The sequence below is a fragment of the Caloenas nicobarica genome, chromosome 19, assembly GCF_036013445.1.
Source record: "Caloenas nicobarica isolate bCalNic1 chromosome 19, bCalNic1.hap1, whole genome shotgun sequence".
In the NCBI taxonomy this organism is placed as follows: domain Eukaryota; kingdom Metazoa; phylum Chordata; class Aves; order Columbiformes; family Columbidae; genus Caloenas; species Caloenas nicobarica.
Genome location: NC_088263.1, coordinates 2,040,310 through 2,058,887, shown reverse-complemented (window position 1 = coordinate 2,058,887; position 18,578 = coordinate 2,040,310). Strand labels below are relative to the sequence as shown.

The 18,578-nt window shown below is 54.2% G+C and overlaps 3 protein-coding genes across 3 annotated transcripts; 1 reads left to right on the top strand and 2 right to left on the bottom strand.

Moving 5' to 3' along the window:
- Window positions 1-829: 829 nt before the first annotated feature.
- CDC26 (cell division cycle 26) lies at window positions 830-1,402 on the bottom strand. Its single transcript, XM_065648647.1, has 2 exons — window positions 1,237-1,402; window positions 830-1,150 (listed from the first exon to the last, which is right to left on the bottom strand). Exons 1-2 carry the CDS (start codon window positions 1,315-1,317, stop codon window positions 974-976), a joined length of 258 nt encoding a protein of 85 aa, XP_065504719.1. The 5' UTR covers window positions 1,318-1,402; the 3' UTR covers window positions 830-973.
- A 285-nt stretch (window positions 1,403-1,687) lies between these two features.
- On the top strand, window positions 1,688-9,831 carry PRPF4 (pre-mRNA splicing tri-snRNP complex factor PRPF4). Its single transcript, XM_065648645.1, has 14 exons — window positions 1,688-1,823; window positions 2,536-2,713; window positions 3,064-3,250; window positions 3,463-3,550; window positions 4,314-4,393; window positions 4,663-4,756; window positions 5,497-5,591; window positions 5,899-5,957; window positions 6,581-6,704; window positions 7,882-7,971; window positions 8,800-8,922; window positions 9,056-9,163; window positions 9,252-9,370; window positions 9,547-9,831. Exons 1-14 carry the CDS (start codon window positions 1,752-1,754, stop codon window positions 9,738-9,740), a joined length of 1,611 nt encoding a protein of 536 aa, XP_065504717.1. The 5' UTR covers window positions 1,688-1,751; the 3' UTR covers window positions 9,741-9,831.
- A 1,451-nt stretch (window positions 9,832-11,282) lies between these two features.
- On the bottom strand, window positions 11,283-17,728 carry WDR31 (WD repeat domain 31). Its single transcript, XM_065648646.1, has 9 exons — window positions 17,682-17,728; window positions 16,963-17,083; window positions 16,003-16,077; window positions 14,928-15,072; window positions 14,744-14,844; window positions 14,085-14,152; window positions 13,119-13,260; window positions 12,089-12,251; window positions 11,283-11,443 (listed from the first exon to the last, which is right to left on the bottom strand). The coding sequence occupies exons 1-9, from the start codon at window positions 17,726-17,728 to the stop codon at window positions 11,283-11,285; spliced, it is 1,023 nt and encodes a 340-aa protein (XP_065504718.1).
- Between the last annotated feature and the right edge of the window lie 850 nt (window positions 17,729-18,578).

Here is an 18,578-nt window from a genome sequence, read left to right as displayed (position 1 = left end):
CTGGTGACACATGGTGTCCCTCAGGGGACTGTACTGGGACCAGGACTGTTTAACATCTTCATCAATGACACAGTGGGATCGAATGTACCCTCAGCATGTTTGTGGTGACACCAAGCTGAGTGGTGCAGGTGACACACCTGAGGGATGGGATCCAGCCAGCAGGTCATGGAGGGAGGGGATTCTGCCCCTCTGCTCCGCTCTGTGAGCCCCCCCTGCAGTGCTGGTCCAGCTCTGGGTCCTCAGCACAGGACACACATGGACCTGCTGGAGAGGGGCCAGAGGAGCCTCAGAAATGATGCAAGGCTGGAACAGCTCTGCTGGGAGGACAGGCTGAGAGAGTTGGGGGGTTCAGCTGGAGAAGAGAAGCTCCAGGAGACCTTAGTGTGGCCTTTCCAGACTTAAAAGGGGCCGATGAGAAAGATAGGGACAGACTTTTTAGCAGAGCCTGTTGAGATAGGACAAGGGGTGATGGTTTCAGGCTGGACATGAGCAGCACCTTTAGAACAGGCATTGCCTGCTGCGCCCTGAGCTGCAGCACCTGCTGCCCTTACAGACTTGTAAAACACTCCTAATGCTCCCCAGCATCTCTCGAGGGGGGCCACCAGCTTGTGGGGTAAACACTTTAAATGCGCATTCCCCAGCCTCCATTTGCCGGGTTAGTAAATCAAAAGATCCCACGGCAGAGGCGGCGTTTTACCTCCTTGCTGTACCCGGGCACACGCAGGTGAAGGAATCCCCGATGTTCTCGGTGTTCCCAGCCCTGCCTGCATGGTCTCCACGACCACTCAAACCAGCTCGTGTGATTATTATTATTTTTTTTAAAAAAAATCATATTTATTTAAAACAAAACACTTGGCCAAGGGGCATTCACAGACGTGTTAACCAGACAAACTTAAGAAAACAAACCAAAGAGGAGAGGGAGGGGGGTGAGACCCGGCCCCGGGGGCGGCTCCCCCGCCGTGTCCCGCTGCCATCAGAACTCGAAGGTGCCGAAGTGGGCGGCGCGGCCGGCGGCCTTGGGCTGCGGCTTGTACCCGATGCGGTCGTTGATGAGCTGCTCCCGGCTCTTGTGCTCGCTGCCCAGCGCGATGGCCGCCGCCTCCTCCCCGGCCGCCGCCACCTCCGCGTCCTCCCGCTGCTTCTTGCGGCTCTGCGGGGCGAGAGGCCGCGTCAGGCCGCGCCCGGGCCGGGGGCGACCGACCCCCCGGGGGCCGCCGCGCCCGGCCCCGCTCGCACCTCCAGGTCCTTGCGGATGCTCTCGAACTCCTCGATGTCGTCCAGCTTCAGCTCCAGCCGCGTCGGCTTCCGCCGCAGCATCGCGACCCGCCGCGGCCAGTCCCCGCCGGCGAGCGCCGAGCGCGCCCCGCTCCAGCGAGCCACACCTCCCGGCGTGCCCCGCGCGTCCTGCCGCTAACGGGAACCGCGCTTCCCGGCATGCGCCGCTCCCCAGGCCACACCTCCCGGCATGCTCCTCTCCCTGAGCCACACCTCCTGGCACGCCCGGCTCCCCGCGCCACACCTCCCGGCGTGCCCCGCGCGTCGCGCCGCTGACAGGCACCGCGTCTCCCGGCATGCCCCACGCCCGCCTTCCGAGCCACACTTCCCGGCGTGCCCCGCCTGTAATGGAAACTGCGGCTCCCGGCGTGCCTCGCGCGCTCCGGAAGTGGTCGTGAGGGGCCGGGTTCCGTTGGGGGCGCGTTGCGGCTCGTCCTGTCCCGTCTCCTCCCGTCTCCTCTCCCTGCGCGGCCGCCATGGCCACCGTGCGGCCACCGGCAGCGCGCGGCGGCGCCCGCCCCCCCGTGAAGCCGCCCGCGCCCCCGGAGGTAGGTGTTTGGGGCGGAGGGGGGGGCGGCTCCGGGCCCGGTACCGCCCCGGCGGGCGGGGAGAGGCCGCGGCCCGACCCGGGACTCGCGTTCGCTTTGGGGCGGGTGGGGAGAGGCCGCGGTGCGGGGAGGCCCCTCGGGGACACCCGGGCCCTTCACGGCGCCGCGGCCGCAGCGCTCACGGGTTTTGGGGCGTTTTTACAGGATCCGTTGGTTTTTGTGGGGGAGGTTTGTGCTGACGCGTCTCTCCGGGAGGACCGAGCCGTTCGCATTCCCGGGAGGGCATCGGGAGCTGGCGGGCACTGTCACTTCTGCCGGCCCGGGGCTTGTTCAGCGACAGTAGGAGAAGCTTCATGTCCTAAAGTTGTTTGGTTTTTTTTAAATAAAAACAAAACAGGACCAAAAAAACCCCACAAACAAACGAAAACAACAACCAAAACCTCAGAGCCTTAAAACCCAGGTCCAAGTAGATAATAAACAAACAGAAAACAAAGTATAATCTTAAACCAATTACTTAAAATGGTATTTTCCTTTTAATCTCTGCACTTGGGGCACAGCCGCTAGTCTAGGATTAGCACCTCTGATACAGTTTCAGGAGCTCCTTGTGGTGCACACACTCTCTCTAGCACAGCAGTGCTTTCTTGCACAAACAAGCTGTTTGTTGTCTCCTTTTCAGCCAAAACGCACTTAAAATTCAGCCTTTACCTTCCAGGCCACAAAGAGCAAGCCCGCGGAAGAGAGCGATGCTCCCCCTGCCAAGAGAGCCCCCATCTTCTATGGCAGCTTGGAAGAGAAGGAAAAGGAGCGTCTGGCAAAGGGAGAGTCGGGGCTGCTGGGCAAAGAAGGGATGAAAGCTGCCATGGAGGCTGGGAACATCAACATCAGCAGCGGTGAGGATATTTAATCACCTTTTTTTTGCCCCCTCTTGCTCTGGAATCATAGAATCCCTTTGGTTGGAAGAGACCCTTAAGATCATCGAGTCCAACCATAACCTAAATCTTCCAGCCATAACGTAAATCTAACACTAAACCACGTCCCTAAGAGCCTCATCTCTGCGTCTTTTAAAGTCCTCCAGGGATGTGAAACTTTCAGAAGTCTCTGATCAACTTTGAGCGTAATTTAAAATAGAAAACATGAGGCCTTTGCCTGGAGCATTGGCCCTTTGTTTGGATCTTCCTCTTTAAGAGAGATCTCTCCTCCGATTGTTGTTTTCACCCTGACGGTTCCGTGTCTCGCTCAGGTGAGGTGTTTGACCTCGAGGACCACATGAGCGAGCGGCAGGCGGAGGTGCTGGCCGAGTTCGAGCGCAGGAAGAGAGCGCGGCAGATCAACGTCTCCACCGACGACTCCGAAGTCAAAGCGTGTCTGCGAGCGCTGGGGGAGCCCATCACGCTCTTCGGAGAAGGGCCCGCAGAGAGGAGGGAGAGGTGGGTGCCGTGGCTGCCCCGAGTCCTGCAAACGAGGAATTTATCAAATTCCTAATGTTTTCCTTGTAGTTGGGGTGCAGCGAGTGCCACCAGTCAGTAACGCCTCGTTCCAGTGCAGCGAGAATGCTGCAGAAGGAACGGCAGACGGTGGTTATTTGTCAGGTTAGGCGAGAATTTACTGGGTGAACACAACTTGTTGTGTTTCTTTCCAGATTAAGAAATATCCTTTCAGTGGTTGGCACAGATGCATTAAAAAAGACCAGGAAAGATGACGACAGGTCTAAAAAATCCAAAGAGGAGGTAATGGTCTGTCTTGTTCTCCAGTGCTGCGGGATACACGTGTGATGCCCTTTGAGGTGCCTTATTTTGACGGTCTCTGCTGTGTCCGGGGCTCGTGGTTTGGGTCAGTCTGTGGGTTCTCATGTCACCCCTTTGTGCTCCTTCCATTTTGCCCATTTTAGCAAAACTGTGGCAATGTTTTATCTGTATCAGGAGCGTTAAGCCTGGCTTGTACTTTCAGACCAAATACCGTGTGGTGTATAGTGTGTAAAACAGGCGAGCAGAGGTTTGGGCTGTTACTTAGTACAGCGAGTCCTTTATTGTTGTTTGTCTTCATACTTGGGAAGAAAAAACCCCTGTTCCTGCTACTGCATCTGTTTCTGCCTTTTATTCTTCTTTCTTTCTGCTTCTCCTGTCTCTTTTCTGAGCCCATTTTTTCCTTATTATTTCTGGGGGTTGCTGTGAGAAATAAGGACAATTTCTGCAGCTCTAGGCTTTCTTTTTACTGGGGCATGTGTAGGGAAGGAGGGAACTGGATGTCATTAAGTAAAAATGAGTTGGTGTTCAGTTGGAATATTCTGAAGTGAAATGGCAGTTTGACCTGTCCCTCTTCATCCCTTTTTTTTAGGGCTTATTGTTATGCAAAATGCCCTTAAAAAGAGGCTTTAACACAGCAAGATTTAAAAGCTGATGTGGTGGCACTTATGTCCTACGAGGGGCTCATCTAAGGTGGAAGAGCAGTATCACATTGTCTTTTTCTTCCCTTTTGTTCTTTTTCCCACAGTATCAGCAAACCTGGTACCACGAGGGGCCTCGCAGCCTGAAAACAGCAAGGCTGTGGCTTGCTAACTACTCGCTGCCCAGGTGAGAGAAAACGGCACAAATGAAGGAGGGAAATGCAACCGTTTGTGAAATGTAGCTGCTAATCCCCCTGCGGGTAGTGCGGGAAATTTGAGATCAAAGGAATGGGGAACATGGTCTGTTGTGGGCAAGTCCCGTGAGCTTAGAGCTTGAGTTCTCCACGACTGGCTGTAGCAGTAGCCCAGTTTAGGGGAAGAAGAGGGAAAAGATAATTTCTAGCAGCGGCGCAGGGAAAATGTAAGGGTTTGTTACTCCATGTCTCCTCTTTGCAGGGCAGCGAAGCGGCTGGAAGAAGCCCGGCTGCTCAAGGAGATTCCGGAGGCGACCAGGACGTCGCAGAGACAGGAGCTACACAAATCCCTGCGGGTAGGTTTGGCATCTGCTCAGTTTTACAACTCTGTGCTGATTCCCCAAAGAGCTGGGAGGCAATGGGCTGCCTGGAGGAGCTGCTCGGCCATGGGGAATTTTCTGCACCATCTTGGAAAGCTCGGCTTTTCTTCTCTTTCCCTGCAGTATTTATAAAGCATGTTTTAACTCTTCAGTGATTCAGAGATGTACTTTACTTGTCTTCTCACATGGCAGAGGGATGAAGAGACATCCCTGCTTGGCCCTGCTGATTGTCTGTGCAGCTAAAGGCCAAGTGCAAGGTCCTGCACCTGGGCTGGGGCAACCCTGATATCAATCCAGACTGGGGATGAAGGGATGGAGAGCAGCCCTGCGTGGGGGATGAAGGGATGGAGAGCAGCCCTGCGTGGGAGATGAATGTTTGGCCATGAGCCGGCAATATGTGCTTGCAGCCCAGAAATCAACTGTGTCCTGGGCTGCATCCCCAGCCCGGTGGGCATCAGGTTTGGGGGGGGTTCTGCCCCTATGTCCCACTCTGGTGAGACCCCCCTGCAGTGCTGGGCCAGCTCTGGGTCCTCAGCACAGAACACACATGGACCTGCTGGAGAGGGCCCAGAGGAGCCCCAGAAATGATCCGAGGCTGGAACAGCTCTGCTGGGAGGACAGGCTGAGACAGCTGGGGTGTTCAGCTGGAGAAGAGAAGCTCTGGGGAGACCTTAGTGTGGCCTTTCATTTATTGTTTTCTTTGTGTTTGGTTACAGTCCTTGAATAACTTCTGCAGTCAGATTGGAGACGATCGTCCACTGTCCTACTGCCACTTCAGCCCCAACTCCAAACTCCTCGCTACCGCCTGCTGGTGGGTTTTCTGGCGCAGCACTGGCTGTGGGGCTGGGGGAGCACAGCAGGAGTGAGGAGAGGGATGTTACTGGAGGCTTGTGGGTCATGAGAGTTCAGAAACGCTTTTTCTTCCTACTCGGAACTCTCTCTTCACTTCATTTTAGAGCCTGGCAGAGATTTCAGTCTGAGTCCATTAGTTCCTGGGGCTGGTTGCCCGAAGCGTGTTGCCCAAAGCCATTGCCGAACCACCCAGGGTGGTTTTGCAGCTCTGATCCGTTCTTTGATGTTCCTGTCTACGCTTGACACCGAGTTCTTGTCTTCCACAGGAGCGGATTGTGCAAGCTCTGGTCTGTGCCTGACTGCAACCTGGTTCACACCTTAAGAGGTAGAGAGCGACTTTCATTGAGACTCTTTGGTTCTTTTTTTCCTCTCTGGATTGAGTTCCCATATCTGAACTACTTTGTGACTCAAAATGTTATGTTCTTTGGGCAGACTTTAGTCTAACGAGAGCATCGCTCGGGCTTGCAGAGTATGGACACCTGTCAGACAATTAAGAGGAAGTCCCAGCCTTTGTTTTGGAGCTAACACCCGAGTTGATTGTTTCAGAATGGTGTTTTGTTTTGTTTCAAAACCTCATTTGAGTTATTTTTAGCCAAATATCAGCATTTTTGGCCAGGTAACTTAACAGCAGTGATGTTCTTAGAACAGCGGTCACAACTTTGACTGAAATACAAATGTGAGGCCCAATCTCTTTGATTCATATGTTGAATTTTCACTACATTTTAGGGTTACAAACCTTGGCATTTGGTACTCTTAAATGTTTGCTACGGGAGGTGCAGTTCAGCTGTTTGGGGGCCGGATGTGTCTGGTAGTTTCACCACTGTCAGAGAACACAGTGAAAGTGTTCACTGGTACCTGGCTAATTAGTGACAACAAAATGCTGTTTTCCTGAAGAACTGGCCAAGATCACGTGGCAGATGATGAATTTTGATTTTCCTTTCTCTTCAGGACATAGCACCAATGTTGGAGCAATTGTTTTCCATCCCAAATCCACCGTCTCCCTGGACAAGAAGGACGTTAACCTGGCCTCGTGTGCAGCCGATGGCTCCGTCAAACTCTGGAGCCTGGAAAGGTCAGAACGACCCCAGACACACACACCTGCAGCCTTGTTGGTTTGGGGTTTATTTTGTGTTACTAAACACTGGACATTGACCATCCTCCTGCAAATATAACCTTTTCTTGTAGTTATACCAGTGCAATTCCTGTGCCACCTCCTTCAGCAGGAAAAGGGATCACCCTGATTAGGGGAATCAAGGTGAGGGGAAATGGTCTGAAAAAAATCAAGTCAGAATTGTTGCTGGGCGTTGGTAAACGGCTTTGGGCGATGGATGGAAGATTTGGAGGTTGTTTCATTATGACTTTACTTTAGGATAAAATTTCCCCTCTTGGATATTAAGAAATGAACTTATGAGTTATTGGAAAGCAGCAGTATTTGGAGAGGCACTAACCAAGTCCATGACTCTGCACAAAAGCTTCAGCCTGTGCTGAACACAAGTGTCTCTGTCGTTACACGGGGTAGGTTTGGAAGATGGGCGGCAGCTCTCAAGCCTGTGAGGAAGAGGATGGTATCACTCCTGAGCCCTGGCACGGGCTGTGTGTGAGAAGTGGGGCCCTGCGGTGCACCCCAGGAAGAGTCAGGCAGCTCCGAGATCCTCACTTGTTTATCTTGAGCTGGAAGTCCCTGTTTCTAATTGCAGAAGCATAACTATGCAAAGGGATGGGTTGTTCATTAGTCCTATGGGACCAGGTCTCTTTAATTGGCCTGTTGGAAAGAGCTAAATGCTGTTCAGCTCTTCTGCTGAAGGCTACTGACCTGCGCCTGCAATTCTGGGAGAATAAATATTCACTTTATCCTCCCCCCCTGCAATTCTTCAGAACAGCTGGATTTGCCATAGTTCAGGATCTGTTCTGTGTAGTCACAGGAAAACTGTGAGTCAGGGACTCCATGTTCTGTTTCTGAACTTTCAAAGTGCTAATGACAAGGGCTTTGTTAATTCAGGAATAATAATAATAATCATCATCATCCCAGGAGAACTTTATAATCAACGTGAGTGTGGTTAAAGGGCTTTCACTTGGAGCTTCAGGTGTGTGAACAACAGGCAGAATTTGGAGTCATTAGTTAAAACACTGATGTTCCTGTCCGGCTTACATTTAATTAGCAGATCTTAATGTGATCAGAATGTTTGCAAAGGCCTGGCTGGAGCCAGCACCTCTGCCCAGTGTTGATGACTTCTGTTTCTGTTTTGCAGTGATGAACCAGTGGCAGATATCGAAGGACACAGCATGAGAGTGGCCCGTGTGATGTGGCACCCGTCGGGGAGGTTCCTGGGTACCACCTGGTAGGAACATGAGGTTCTTGGCTGGGAGATGTGACCGTGAGCTGTCCCGTGGGCACCAGGGCTTGTCCACAGCAGAGCCCAGCACGGGCGAGGGTTGGCTGTTCTTGGCAAAGACTGGGCTGTTGCAAAAGAAATTAACAGCAAGTCAGGACTAGGGAAGCGATTGTCCCCTTGTACTGGGCATTGGGGAGGCCAAACCTCAAATCCTGGGGTCAGTTTCGAGCCCCTCACACCAACAAAGCCCTTGAGGTGCTGGAGTGAGTTCAGAGGAGGGAACGGAGCTGGGGAAGGGGCTGGAGCACAAATGTGATGGGAGCGGCTGAGGGAGCTGGGGGGTTCAGCCTGGAGAACAGGAGCTGAGGGGAGACCTTCTGATCTCTGAACTGCTTGAAAGGAGCTTGGAGCCAGGGGGGGTCGGGCTCTGCTCCCCAGGAACAAGCGCCAGGACCAGAGGAAACGGCCTCAAGTTGCGCCAGGGGAGGTTGAGGTTGGATCTGGGGAACAATTTCTTCCCCAAAGGGCTGTGGGGCATTAGAACAGGCTGCCCAGGGCAGTGCTGGAGTCACCATCCCTGGAGGGGTTGAACAGAAGGAGATGAGGTTCTCAGGGACACGGGGTAGTGCCAGAGTGAAGTTATGGTTGGACTCGATGATCTTGAGGATCTCTTCCAAACAAAATGATTCTATGATTCTAAGTCACTGGGATTCCTTTCTCTGCCCCTCATGTGAGACCTGTTGGTCTCCAGCTGGAAATGCCCACAGAGTCAGTGGAATATCCTGTATTCTCCTTGGAGATACGTTTAGTTGGACAAATGCTTTGTTTTTACAGCTACGATCACTCATGGCGCTTGTGGGACTTGGAAGCTCAGGAGGAGATTCTTCATCAGGAGGGGCACAGCAAAGGAGTGTATGATATCGCCTTCCACACAGACGGGTCCCTGGCGGGGACGGGGTGAGTTTGCTTTGCTGGATGAGAAATATTCTCGAGGTTTTGTTGCCGACTGCTCCAGCGATTTCTGCTGGTGAGGCTGAGTGCGCTCTGGCTGAAGTCTCTGGTGAGCGACGCTCGGGTTCTCTCTTCCCAGGGGTCTGGATGCGTTTGGCCGGGTGTGGGACCTGCGCACAGGACGCTGTATCATGTTTCTAGAAGGCCACCTGAAGGAGATTTACGGGATTAACTTCTCCCCCAATGGGTAAGAAAGGAGCTTGTGTGGTTTACATGGGAGCTCTGACTACAAACTGCAACTTCCAATGACGTGTTCTTCCTCCGCCCTTTGGCAGGTACCATGTCGCAACCGGCAGTGGTGACAATACCTGCAAGGTGTGGGACCTCCGCCAGAGGAAGTGCATCTACACCATTCCTGCCCACCAGAACCTGGTGACCGGCGTGAAATTTGAACGTAAGCGTCTCCCCCGTCTCCTCCTTATACCCATCTCGCCTGAGCTGTGGTGCCAGGGCATGGGGCAGCTCAAAAAAACATCTTCAGGTCAAGAAAGCCTGTACTGGTCAGCAGTAGATTTGTCATGTTTTTATTTGCAAATCTCACTTCTTCCTTTTTCTCGTCCTCTGCTGCAGCCAATCACGGGAACTTCCTGCTCACGGGCGCGTACGACAACACGGCGAAGATCTGGACTCACCCCGGCTGGTCCCCTCTGAAGACGCTGGCGGGTCACGAGGGCAAGGTGATGGGACTGGACATCTCCCTGGACGGGCAGCTCATCGCCACCTGCTCCTACGACAGAACCTTCAAGCTGTGGACAGCCGAGTAGCTCAGAGGTGCTGCTGGTGGACTGGAACCGAGACGTTAATGGCTTTGAACTTAGACTTGCTTTTTTTATATTAAAGAAAAAAGGAATCAGCTATTGCAGCAGCAGCTGTAGGCACTGCCTGGTCTCGGGTTGAGGTGGTTTTGGAGCATCCGTGTTTGCCAGGGCTCGGAGTCACATCTTGGGTGATGTTTTTCCACTTTTTAGGACTTTTTTTGTTATACTACAGATACTGCTTTGTGCTGCCATTTGGAGATGATCCATCTGCCTCCACCCTCCCCTCTATGTCAGGCTCACAGGTTTTCTCTGGTCTGTGTCTGTAGCTGCCCAACACCTCAGCGCTGTTAACACCTTTCGTACCTTCCCTTTTCCAGGAGCCTTTGCTCGGACTCTGTGGCTTCAAACTTCATTCGCATTTAAAGAAATCAAAACGAGGGAGGTTCCCCTGCATCGGCAAAGGTTGTCTCTGAATGTGGAGGTTGGTGCCCCCTCTGTGTTGACTCACAGTGGATGTTAAAGGCCAGGGGAATTTTTCTTTTCCATGTACCATCTCATGACCTCGAGCTGTCTCATGAACTGGGTGTTTCAAATCCATGCAGGCATCTCCTGGTTCAGTTTTTGCTGCATCTCACCTGAGATGATGTGAAGGTGGCTATTTCAGTGTAGGATTGTCACGTTCTAACTTAGACCATTGGGAGTTTTCTTATTTGTTGTTTAAATTGAGGTTTTGCAACTGTGTTCTGGAAAATCAAAACATGTTTTGAACATGCACTGGCCTCTGGCTCTGACTAAGGAATGGAGAAATTACAGGTACTTCATAACACAGTTTGATTTGTCTGCTATCATAAAAACGTCCAGGAGAAAAGCAGAGACTGATTCCTCTCCCTGCTGTCCACATTCTTTGGGAATGTGAACATGATTCTGTTCTGGACATTTGCAGTGCAGTTGGGGATTGTGTTTTAAGAAAAAAAACCAAAAAAACCCAAACAACAAACGTGCTTACAAGTTACTTTTCTCTAGCAGGGCATTGGGGGTTTTCTCCTTCCTCCCAAGTAGTGCAGTGGCTCATATTTACTCCCAGGGAAAATACTCTGGGACGAGAGGCCAGCAAGTAACAGAGAAAAATCTCAACCACCACAGAAAAATGTTTAATTGCAGTCTCTTCTCTAAGCCAGTACCCAGCTGTGTGTGCTCAGGCTGGTTCTGAAGGGTCAGCTGAAGGAATGGCTGTGCCTGGTGGCTTTGCAGCCAGGACAAGCTCCCCAGGGTGTTTCTCAGGTTGAGGACAGTTCCAGCCCAGCCCTCCCTCCGTGGCCCCCACAGCTCTGCCTGGCTTGGTCAGGAGCGAGAACGGGTCTCGAACGCACCCAGGATTTGTCTTCTAGACGGCTCTTGTGCCTTCCCACCACCCGCAGCCACAAACAATAAATCCCTCACCCTGCTGGCTGCACATCCCTGCTCTGCAGGCACTGAGTCCCACAGTGCTGGCAGTCGGGGCAGCTCTTGGGGCGCTGTCCCCTCGCAGGGCGCTCTCTGTCACCACGGTCAGAACGCTGCCACCTGCTCCAGCGCCGGGTCTGCGCAGTCGCTCACCCGCAGCACGTGGATCCCCGAGTTGAGGCTGGCGCAGAGCAGCGTGGAGCTGCCGCAGGCGGCCAGCGAGGCCAGCGGGCCTGAGCCCGGCGGGCAGGAGGTGGCCAGGCAGGCTGGGAGGGGAAAGAGGGGACACTGGGTTTGCTGAGATGAGACCACCCCAAGCTCCTGCCTCTGCCCACGCTCGTCCATCTGCTCACGGGTGAGCTGCACCCGTGCTGTCCTGGAGCCCCGCACCCAAAGGCATTGGGAGGTGCTGAGGGGAGGACTGAGCCGTCTCTGCATCCCCCAGCACGGAGAGTGAACCTGAAACACTCGTGATTCCCCTGCAAGAGCATGAGCGAAGTGCGGGCGGCTGCTGACCAGCCCTGTCCTGCAGCACAACTTGTGTTCTTTATGGCTTCTCGCTCGTATCTGCAGAAAGCTGGCCGTTCCCCTGGTCTTTTCAATTTTTATCATTTGTCCTTTCACTGCTGAACTTGGATATATCTCTAAAAGCCATCTCACCCTTGCTTGCTTTAATTTAGGAAGGACATGTCATCGATGTTATGCACCCAAAAAAACCTCCTTTGCTGGAAGGCAAGTAGAAGCCCCTGGGTTTACTCTGGGACAAATTTCCTCCCTGCCCTACAGCTGGATTAGGGTAAAATCCAGAGGTTTCAAGCCTCATCGTGCCCATCATCACTGGGATACAGACCCGAAGGAAGCAGTTCTGTCACCCCAGGGTAAGGCCCACTCGGGGCAGGACCCTCCCCTACCTCCAGTGTCTCGGTCCCAGACCTTCACGGTGCCGTCACACGAGGCCGTGGCAACGCCGGGGGTGAACACTGGGCCCCGGGGCAGGAAGACGCACGAGGTCGTGGTCTGGAAATGCCCTTTGTACTCGCACACGCGGTTCCGCGTCTGCCGTAGGTCCCACAGCTGCAAGACAACGGGCAGTGTTCAGAGCTCAGGTTCTGCTACGGTCACCTGCCAACACGGAGCTGGTTTACAACGAAAGGAAGATGGTTTGGTTAAAGAGCTCCTCGCCTTTGTCCCCTGCTCATGCTCACAGTCCTGGACAACTTGAAACTCGGAAGGATTTTCACTGTCAGTGACTATTTGAGCATGCTCCTGCATCATTAGAGCTGCCAGGCAGATAACCACGTCTCCAGGCTGCTCCGTCCCCAGCCCTGCTCGCCCTGGGTTGGGGTGGGCTCGACCTCTGGATGCTCCCGCGCAGGGTTGGGACCCTGCAGGGCTGAACCCCTGGTTTGGAAACACCTCGAGCCAGGGCTCCCTCACAGCCTTTCTGCCAGAGCCTCATGCTCGGCCATGCCATTGTTGAAATAAAACCCCAGTGCTTTCATCAGGAAGAATATCTGCTTAGATATTCTCTGAGCAGAAGAGTCACCAAAGGGGAAGCAGGAAGAATCCCAGCCCGGTTGGGTTGCAGGGACCTCTGTAGATCCCCCAGCCCAACCCCTGCTCACGCAGGGTCACAGAGCAGATCACACAGGTCGGTCCAAGCAGGTTTGAATGTCTCAGAGCAGGAGACTCCACAATATCTCTGGGCAGCCTGGTCCAGGCTCTGGCACCTCCCAGCAAAGAAGTTTCTCCTCATGTTCAGATGGACCCTCCTGTGTTTCAGTCCGTGACACCAACCTCTAGTCCTGCCTGGTGACACCAGCATAAGGCCAATGTGGTGGGAGCAAGCAGATCCTTGGAGTACTGATCTGGCCTGTGCTGTATGCTGTGAACATTGGAGAAAAAACAGAAAAAGCAGAACTTGCAGCCCAGTGAACTCACGGTGGCCTCGCCGCCCTCCCCGCTGGAGCCGCTGCTGCTGCTGAGGCAGAACCGGCCGTCCTGGCTCACGTCGCAGCACGTCTGGATGTGCTGCTTGGCTGGGAACGTGTGTGCCACCCGCAGCTCCCGGCTGTCCCAGACCCTGGAAGCAACGAGAGTGGGGAAGGGGAACCCAAACAACATCACTGCCGCGATGGGCTCCCCCCGTGCCCTCCCACACACCCTCAGCTTTGCCCCTGCTGCCATTCCTCATGGAATCACAGAATCACAGAACAGTTTGGGTTGCAGGGCCCTTCCCAGCTCCCCCAGTGCCCCCCCTGCCACGAGCAGGGACATCTGCACCAGCTCAGGTTGCTCAGAGCCCCGTCCAGCCTGGCCTGGGATGTCTCCAGGGATGGTTCAGCCACCACCTCTCTGGCCAACCTGGGCCAGGCTCTCACCACCCTCAGGGCCAACAATTCCTTCCTCATGTCCAGCCTGAATCTCCCTCCTTCAGTTTAAAACCATCACCCCTTGTCCTATCACAACAGGCCCTGCTCAAAAGTCTGTCCCATCTTTCTCACAGGCTCCTGTTCAGGATGCCCCCACAGGGCCATTCCCCTCCCTCCTCCCAGCACACGGAGCTCCCAGAGCCCTCACCACATCCTCGCCTTTATCTGTTCCAGATCAATCTCTAGCCAGAGCAGCTGTGCTGAGCTTTCTTTTGTTATAAAGTCTCCTTTTTACCTGCAGTCGATGCCCAGTGCTGCAGACAGCCATAGGTGTCCCCACACCATCCTCCCCGGGCACCAGACCAGGCGCCAAGACCCAGCTGAGCTGGACGGTGCCTTCCAGCCACCCAGCAGGGTGCAGGACACCAGGTGCTCACGACAACCAAAGAAACAGCCCCTTGTGCACGGGCATCTTCCACAATCCCCTGCGCCCCGGGCTGTAACTCCCATCTCTGTGGCCACATGTAGAATTTACCTGATGGTTTTATCCTCGGAGGTCTGGATGACGTAAGGCTCCCCAGGAACCCAGCACAGATGTGTCACCTGCAGAGAGGGAAGGAGTATCAGAAGCCCAGCTCTGCTGCAGCCCCAGCCGGTGTCTGCCCCCGATTTCCCGTCCTCTCCCTCCTCATGCTGGGTGGTGAGCAGGCAACACTGGATGAAGGTTTTTTCTGCTTCCCACCAGTGCTGCTCCCCTACCGGGTCCAATCCCAGTGCGATTACTGGGGGTTATTTGCGGGAAGGGAGGTGCCAACAGCTCAACAGGACACGGAGCCATGGGAACAGAGGTACCACGGCAGCAGAGACGGTACCTGCACAGCTCCACCGGTACAGAGGGAACGCAGCCCACACTGCACAATGTGCTTCCTAACAGCTCTGCTCAGCCCCGAGTTAGAGCATTAATTAATTGCCACGTGTCTCTTGGGGTCTTTGTGCTGGGGGATTTGCTGTTACCTGGAGAACAGAGTAACCAGCCTGAACCTTTAATCTCGCCGAGCGCACAGGCACCTGCGCAGCACCTCGGTGGCTTCTTGCAGCGCCAGGCTCAGGGCAAATTCACTCTACACGGCTTCACATGCAAAATAGTAAGCAACAAGGTACCAAGATGGGATGCAAGGAACCAGCAGCTCCTACCAGATTCCTGGAGATAGCGGCTCTGCCCAGACACTCTCCGGTCTCAATGTCCCACTTGCACACGGTGTTGTCTCGTGAACCCGTGCACAGCTGGGAGACATCTGCAACCACAAGGTAACGTGAAATAAAGGTCAAGAAAAGTCGCCAAGAAACCTCTGGAGAACAGGAGCGTGTTGTTCCTCACCCGGGCTCACTGCCAGGCCAGTAACAACCAGGTCGTGTCCTGGGAAGCGCTGCCTTGGCCCTGAAGTCCCGCGGAGCTCCCACATCATCACCATCTTGTCCCGGGATGCGCTGAAGACTCTGTTGGAGTCAAGGGCACAGGTGACCTGGCAGGGATAAGACAGGAGAGGTCAGTTCATCTCCCCAGCACAAGGAGAGCACAACACTCCTGTGTCATGTCAAAGCCCAAGATGTGCAGAAACGTGACTGGGGAGAGCTGGACCTTCCAACTGGCCGTGCTGGCCGTGCAGCTGCTGGATCGCCCAACGCTCACGCTGCGGCTCCCGCTCTGCCGGGCCCTGGCACAGGCAAACCCCGACACGGGGCACTGGGGGAACCAGCCAGCCCGACTGCGACTGCTGCAGCCCGTGCTGCGGCCGGGGGGATCCTGTCCTCAGAAACCTTTCATTTTATGGGAAAAACTTGCTTCAAAACCCAGATGAGCGCAGTGTGTGGTTGCTTTGAGCGCTGGGATGGAGGAAGCCCCTTCGTCCCTCCGATACCCACGGCCCAGGGGACCCATGGGGACAGTCCCAGCCGGAGGGGCCCCGGCCACGCCGTGCACACAGCAACAACGCCCGCACGTTTGCTCTCCCAGCGGCGTGTTTGGCTTTGTAATCAGGATGCCAGAAGGGAAATTGAAGCGCTGCTATTCCCAGACATGGCTGATTTATAGAATAATGACGAGTTTAGCGGAATGAGATCTGAAGAAAAATGAATGGCATCTCTGAATCAAAAACTTGACCTAGGTTTTACTGAGTTTTTGCTACGCAGTCCCTTGGAGGGGAAGAGGAGCACACGTCCAAGCCTTTTGGAGTCTGTTTGGTCTGGATGCAGCTCCGTGCTGCTTCCCTGGACAGCAAATATCAGCTGGGACCTTGAGAAAAAAACCTAACGCGTTCTAACCCCCCAGTCCCTCTTTCTGACGGAGCACAGCGAGCCCTGTGGGTGACAAACTGCTGCCCCACCATTCCCGGTTCCCCAGTTTCTGGCAGGGACACAGCAGACCCCAGCGCACCCCATCCACTGTCACCCACCTTGGTGACCTCCCGCTCGTGCCCGAGGAACCTCCGCAGCGCAGCCCCGGATCTCCAGCTGCAAACGGCCACGCTCTGCGGGGAGCGGGAGACGGATCAGCGGGAGGGCGGCTGAAGGAGGGACAACTACACACGGTCTTGGTTACGTTACATCAAGACCCCTGCACAGTCCAAGCTCGAAGAGGGAGCAGATTGATCTGGTTTTGAGCTGACACCATTTCCAGCAAATACAACTGTCTTTAAAGCCCGTCCATTGTCAGATAACAAAAGAGAAGGATCAGTCCGGTGATCCACCAGTGACTGGTGAGGGGCTGGAGCACAAGTGTGATGGAGCGGCTGAGGGAGCTGGGGGTTCAGCTGGAGAACAGGAGCTGAGGGGAGACCTTCTGATCTCTGACCTGCCTGAAAGGAGCTGGGAGCCAGGGGGGGTCGGGCTCTGCTCCCCAGGAACAAGCGCCAGGACCAGAGGAAACGGCCTCAAGTTGCGCCAGGGGAGGTTGAGGTTGGATCTGGGGAACAATTTCTTCCCCAAAGGGCTGTGGGGCATTGGAACAGGCTGCCCAGGGCAGTGGGGGAGTCACCATCCCTGGAGGGGTTGGACAGACGGAGATGAGGTTCTCAGGGACATGGGGCAGTGCCAGAGTTAGATTATGATTGGACTCGATTATTTTGAGGGTCTCTTCCAAACAAAATGATTCTATGATTCTATGATCCCAAGCCTGGGTGAAAGCATCTGATGTGATGTGAGCTCTGGAGACACTTTTTTTGATTCAACGTGCTTCAGTGTGTGCCCTCACCCTAAGCTCACCTTTTCTTTCTAAATTCAAGACCTGACAAAGTATTTACCGTTCACAGACATGTTTACAGCTCACATTTAAACCACATCAACTTATTTTCTCCCTGTCAATACATTCTCCCGCCTGTGACGTGCTCTGTGCCCCGTGGCGGGGGGCACCTCACCTTGTCCCTTCCTCCTGACACGCACAGGTCTGGGTCGAGAGCAGCCACAGAGGTGACGCCGTCGGTGTGCACGGGGCCGAGCTGCCCGAAGGGTCCCGTCCCTTCCCCGGAGCCATCGGCCCTGTGGCAGGCACAGAGATGGTGACAGGAGCTGCATGGTGCTTTACGGCAAAGCCAGGGTGACATTCCCCACAGCCCGAGGTCTGGGAGGTGGCACCACCGGCCCGGCTGGAGGACAATGTGTTAGAAAGTCAAAGAGAAGCTGTGAATGGACAAACACATCTCCTGGACCAGGTGGGACGGGGCTCACAGCGGATCTCCAGGCAGAGAACATTCACCTCGCTGCCAGAGAACCAACTGTTGCATCTTGCTGATGACAGGTGATGATATCTCTGAAGAGACGATGGTTTGGATATTTGGACCAAACAGCTGCCCTGGAGCTGTCGGCCTTCAGAGCTCTGCCTGAAGCCATCACAGAGCATGACCACCAGCCACATTTACAAACTCAGCCCCTCCTGCAAGCTATAGTTTGGATTTCAGTCCCCCCAAGAAGCTGAGCAGACTTTATATGTAAGAGTCAAAAATGAAAATCTGATTCATACATTCAATAACGGAACTAAACCCACGTGCTTGCTACATTCTCCGTTCATTTGCTGTTCTCTATTCACTCTCATAACTGGTTTATTAACATACAACATGATCACCTGGGGCTGCTTTACCTGTATTTGGCGGTGTGGAGGCTGATCTTACTGTGCAGTTTGCCCATGGCCTTGCTGACAAGCACGGCTCCCGCTGCGACCGGCAGCGCTGAGCATCACGGCAGCGCCTCGGGCACCTGCTGCTGGGACACGACCTGTGCGGGAGGAGGCACCGCGTTACTGGGAATGCAGAGGGGTTTCTGCTCATTACACGTATGGGGTGAAGTACTGATAACATGTTATCTACACCTTAACTTCATTTAGAATAAGAGAACAAACCTCAGAGGATGGGATATTATTGTGGCATTTCCATACTTAAAAGGAGCCGATAAGAAAGATGGGGACAGACTTTTCAGCAGGGCCTGTTGCGATAGGACAAGGGGTGATGGTTTTAAACTAAAGGAGGGAGATTCAGGCTGGACATGAGGAAGGAATTGTTGGCCCTGAGGGTGGTGAGAGCCTGGCCCAGGTTGGCCAGAGAGGTGGTGGCTGAACCATCCCTGGAGACATCCCAGGCCAGGCTGGACGGGGCTCTGAGCAACCTGAGCTGGTGCAGATGTCCCTGCTCATGGCAGGGGGGACTGGGGGAGCTGGGGAGGGCCCTTCAACCCAAACTGTTCTGTGATTCTATGATTCTAGATGACATCTAGAGCTCCCCAGTCAAACTTTTCATTCAGAGCAGAACCAGCTTCAAAGATGAGGTTACTGGGCCCTTACAGCTGAGCTTTAAAGTCATCCAGGCATGGTGAGGCCGCAATAGAGATGGAGCTGCTGTCTAACTCTTCTAGTGCCTTACACCTCTTACAACAGTATCTGCTCTTGCCTTCCATATTTCTCAGAGATCCCAGTCTCCAGACTGGCAAAGCAAACCCCTTCATACCGCTGGCTGTTGGGGCCACAGCTTTAGACCGAGATAAC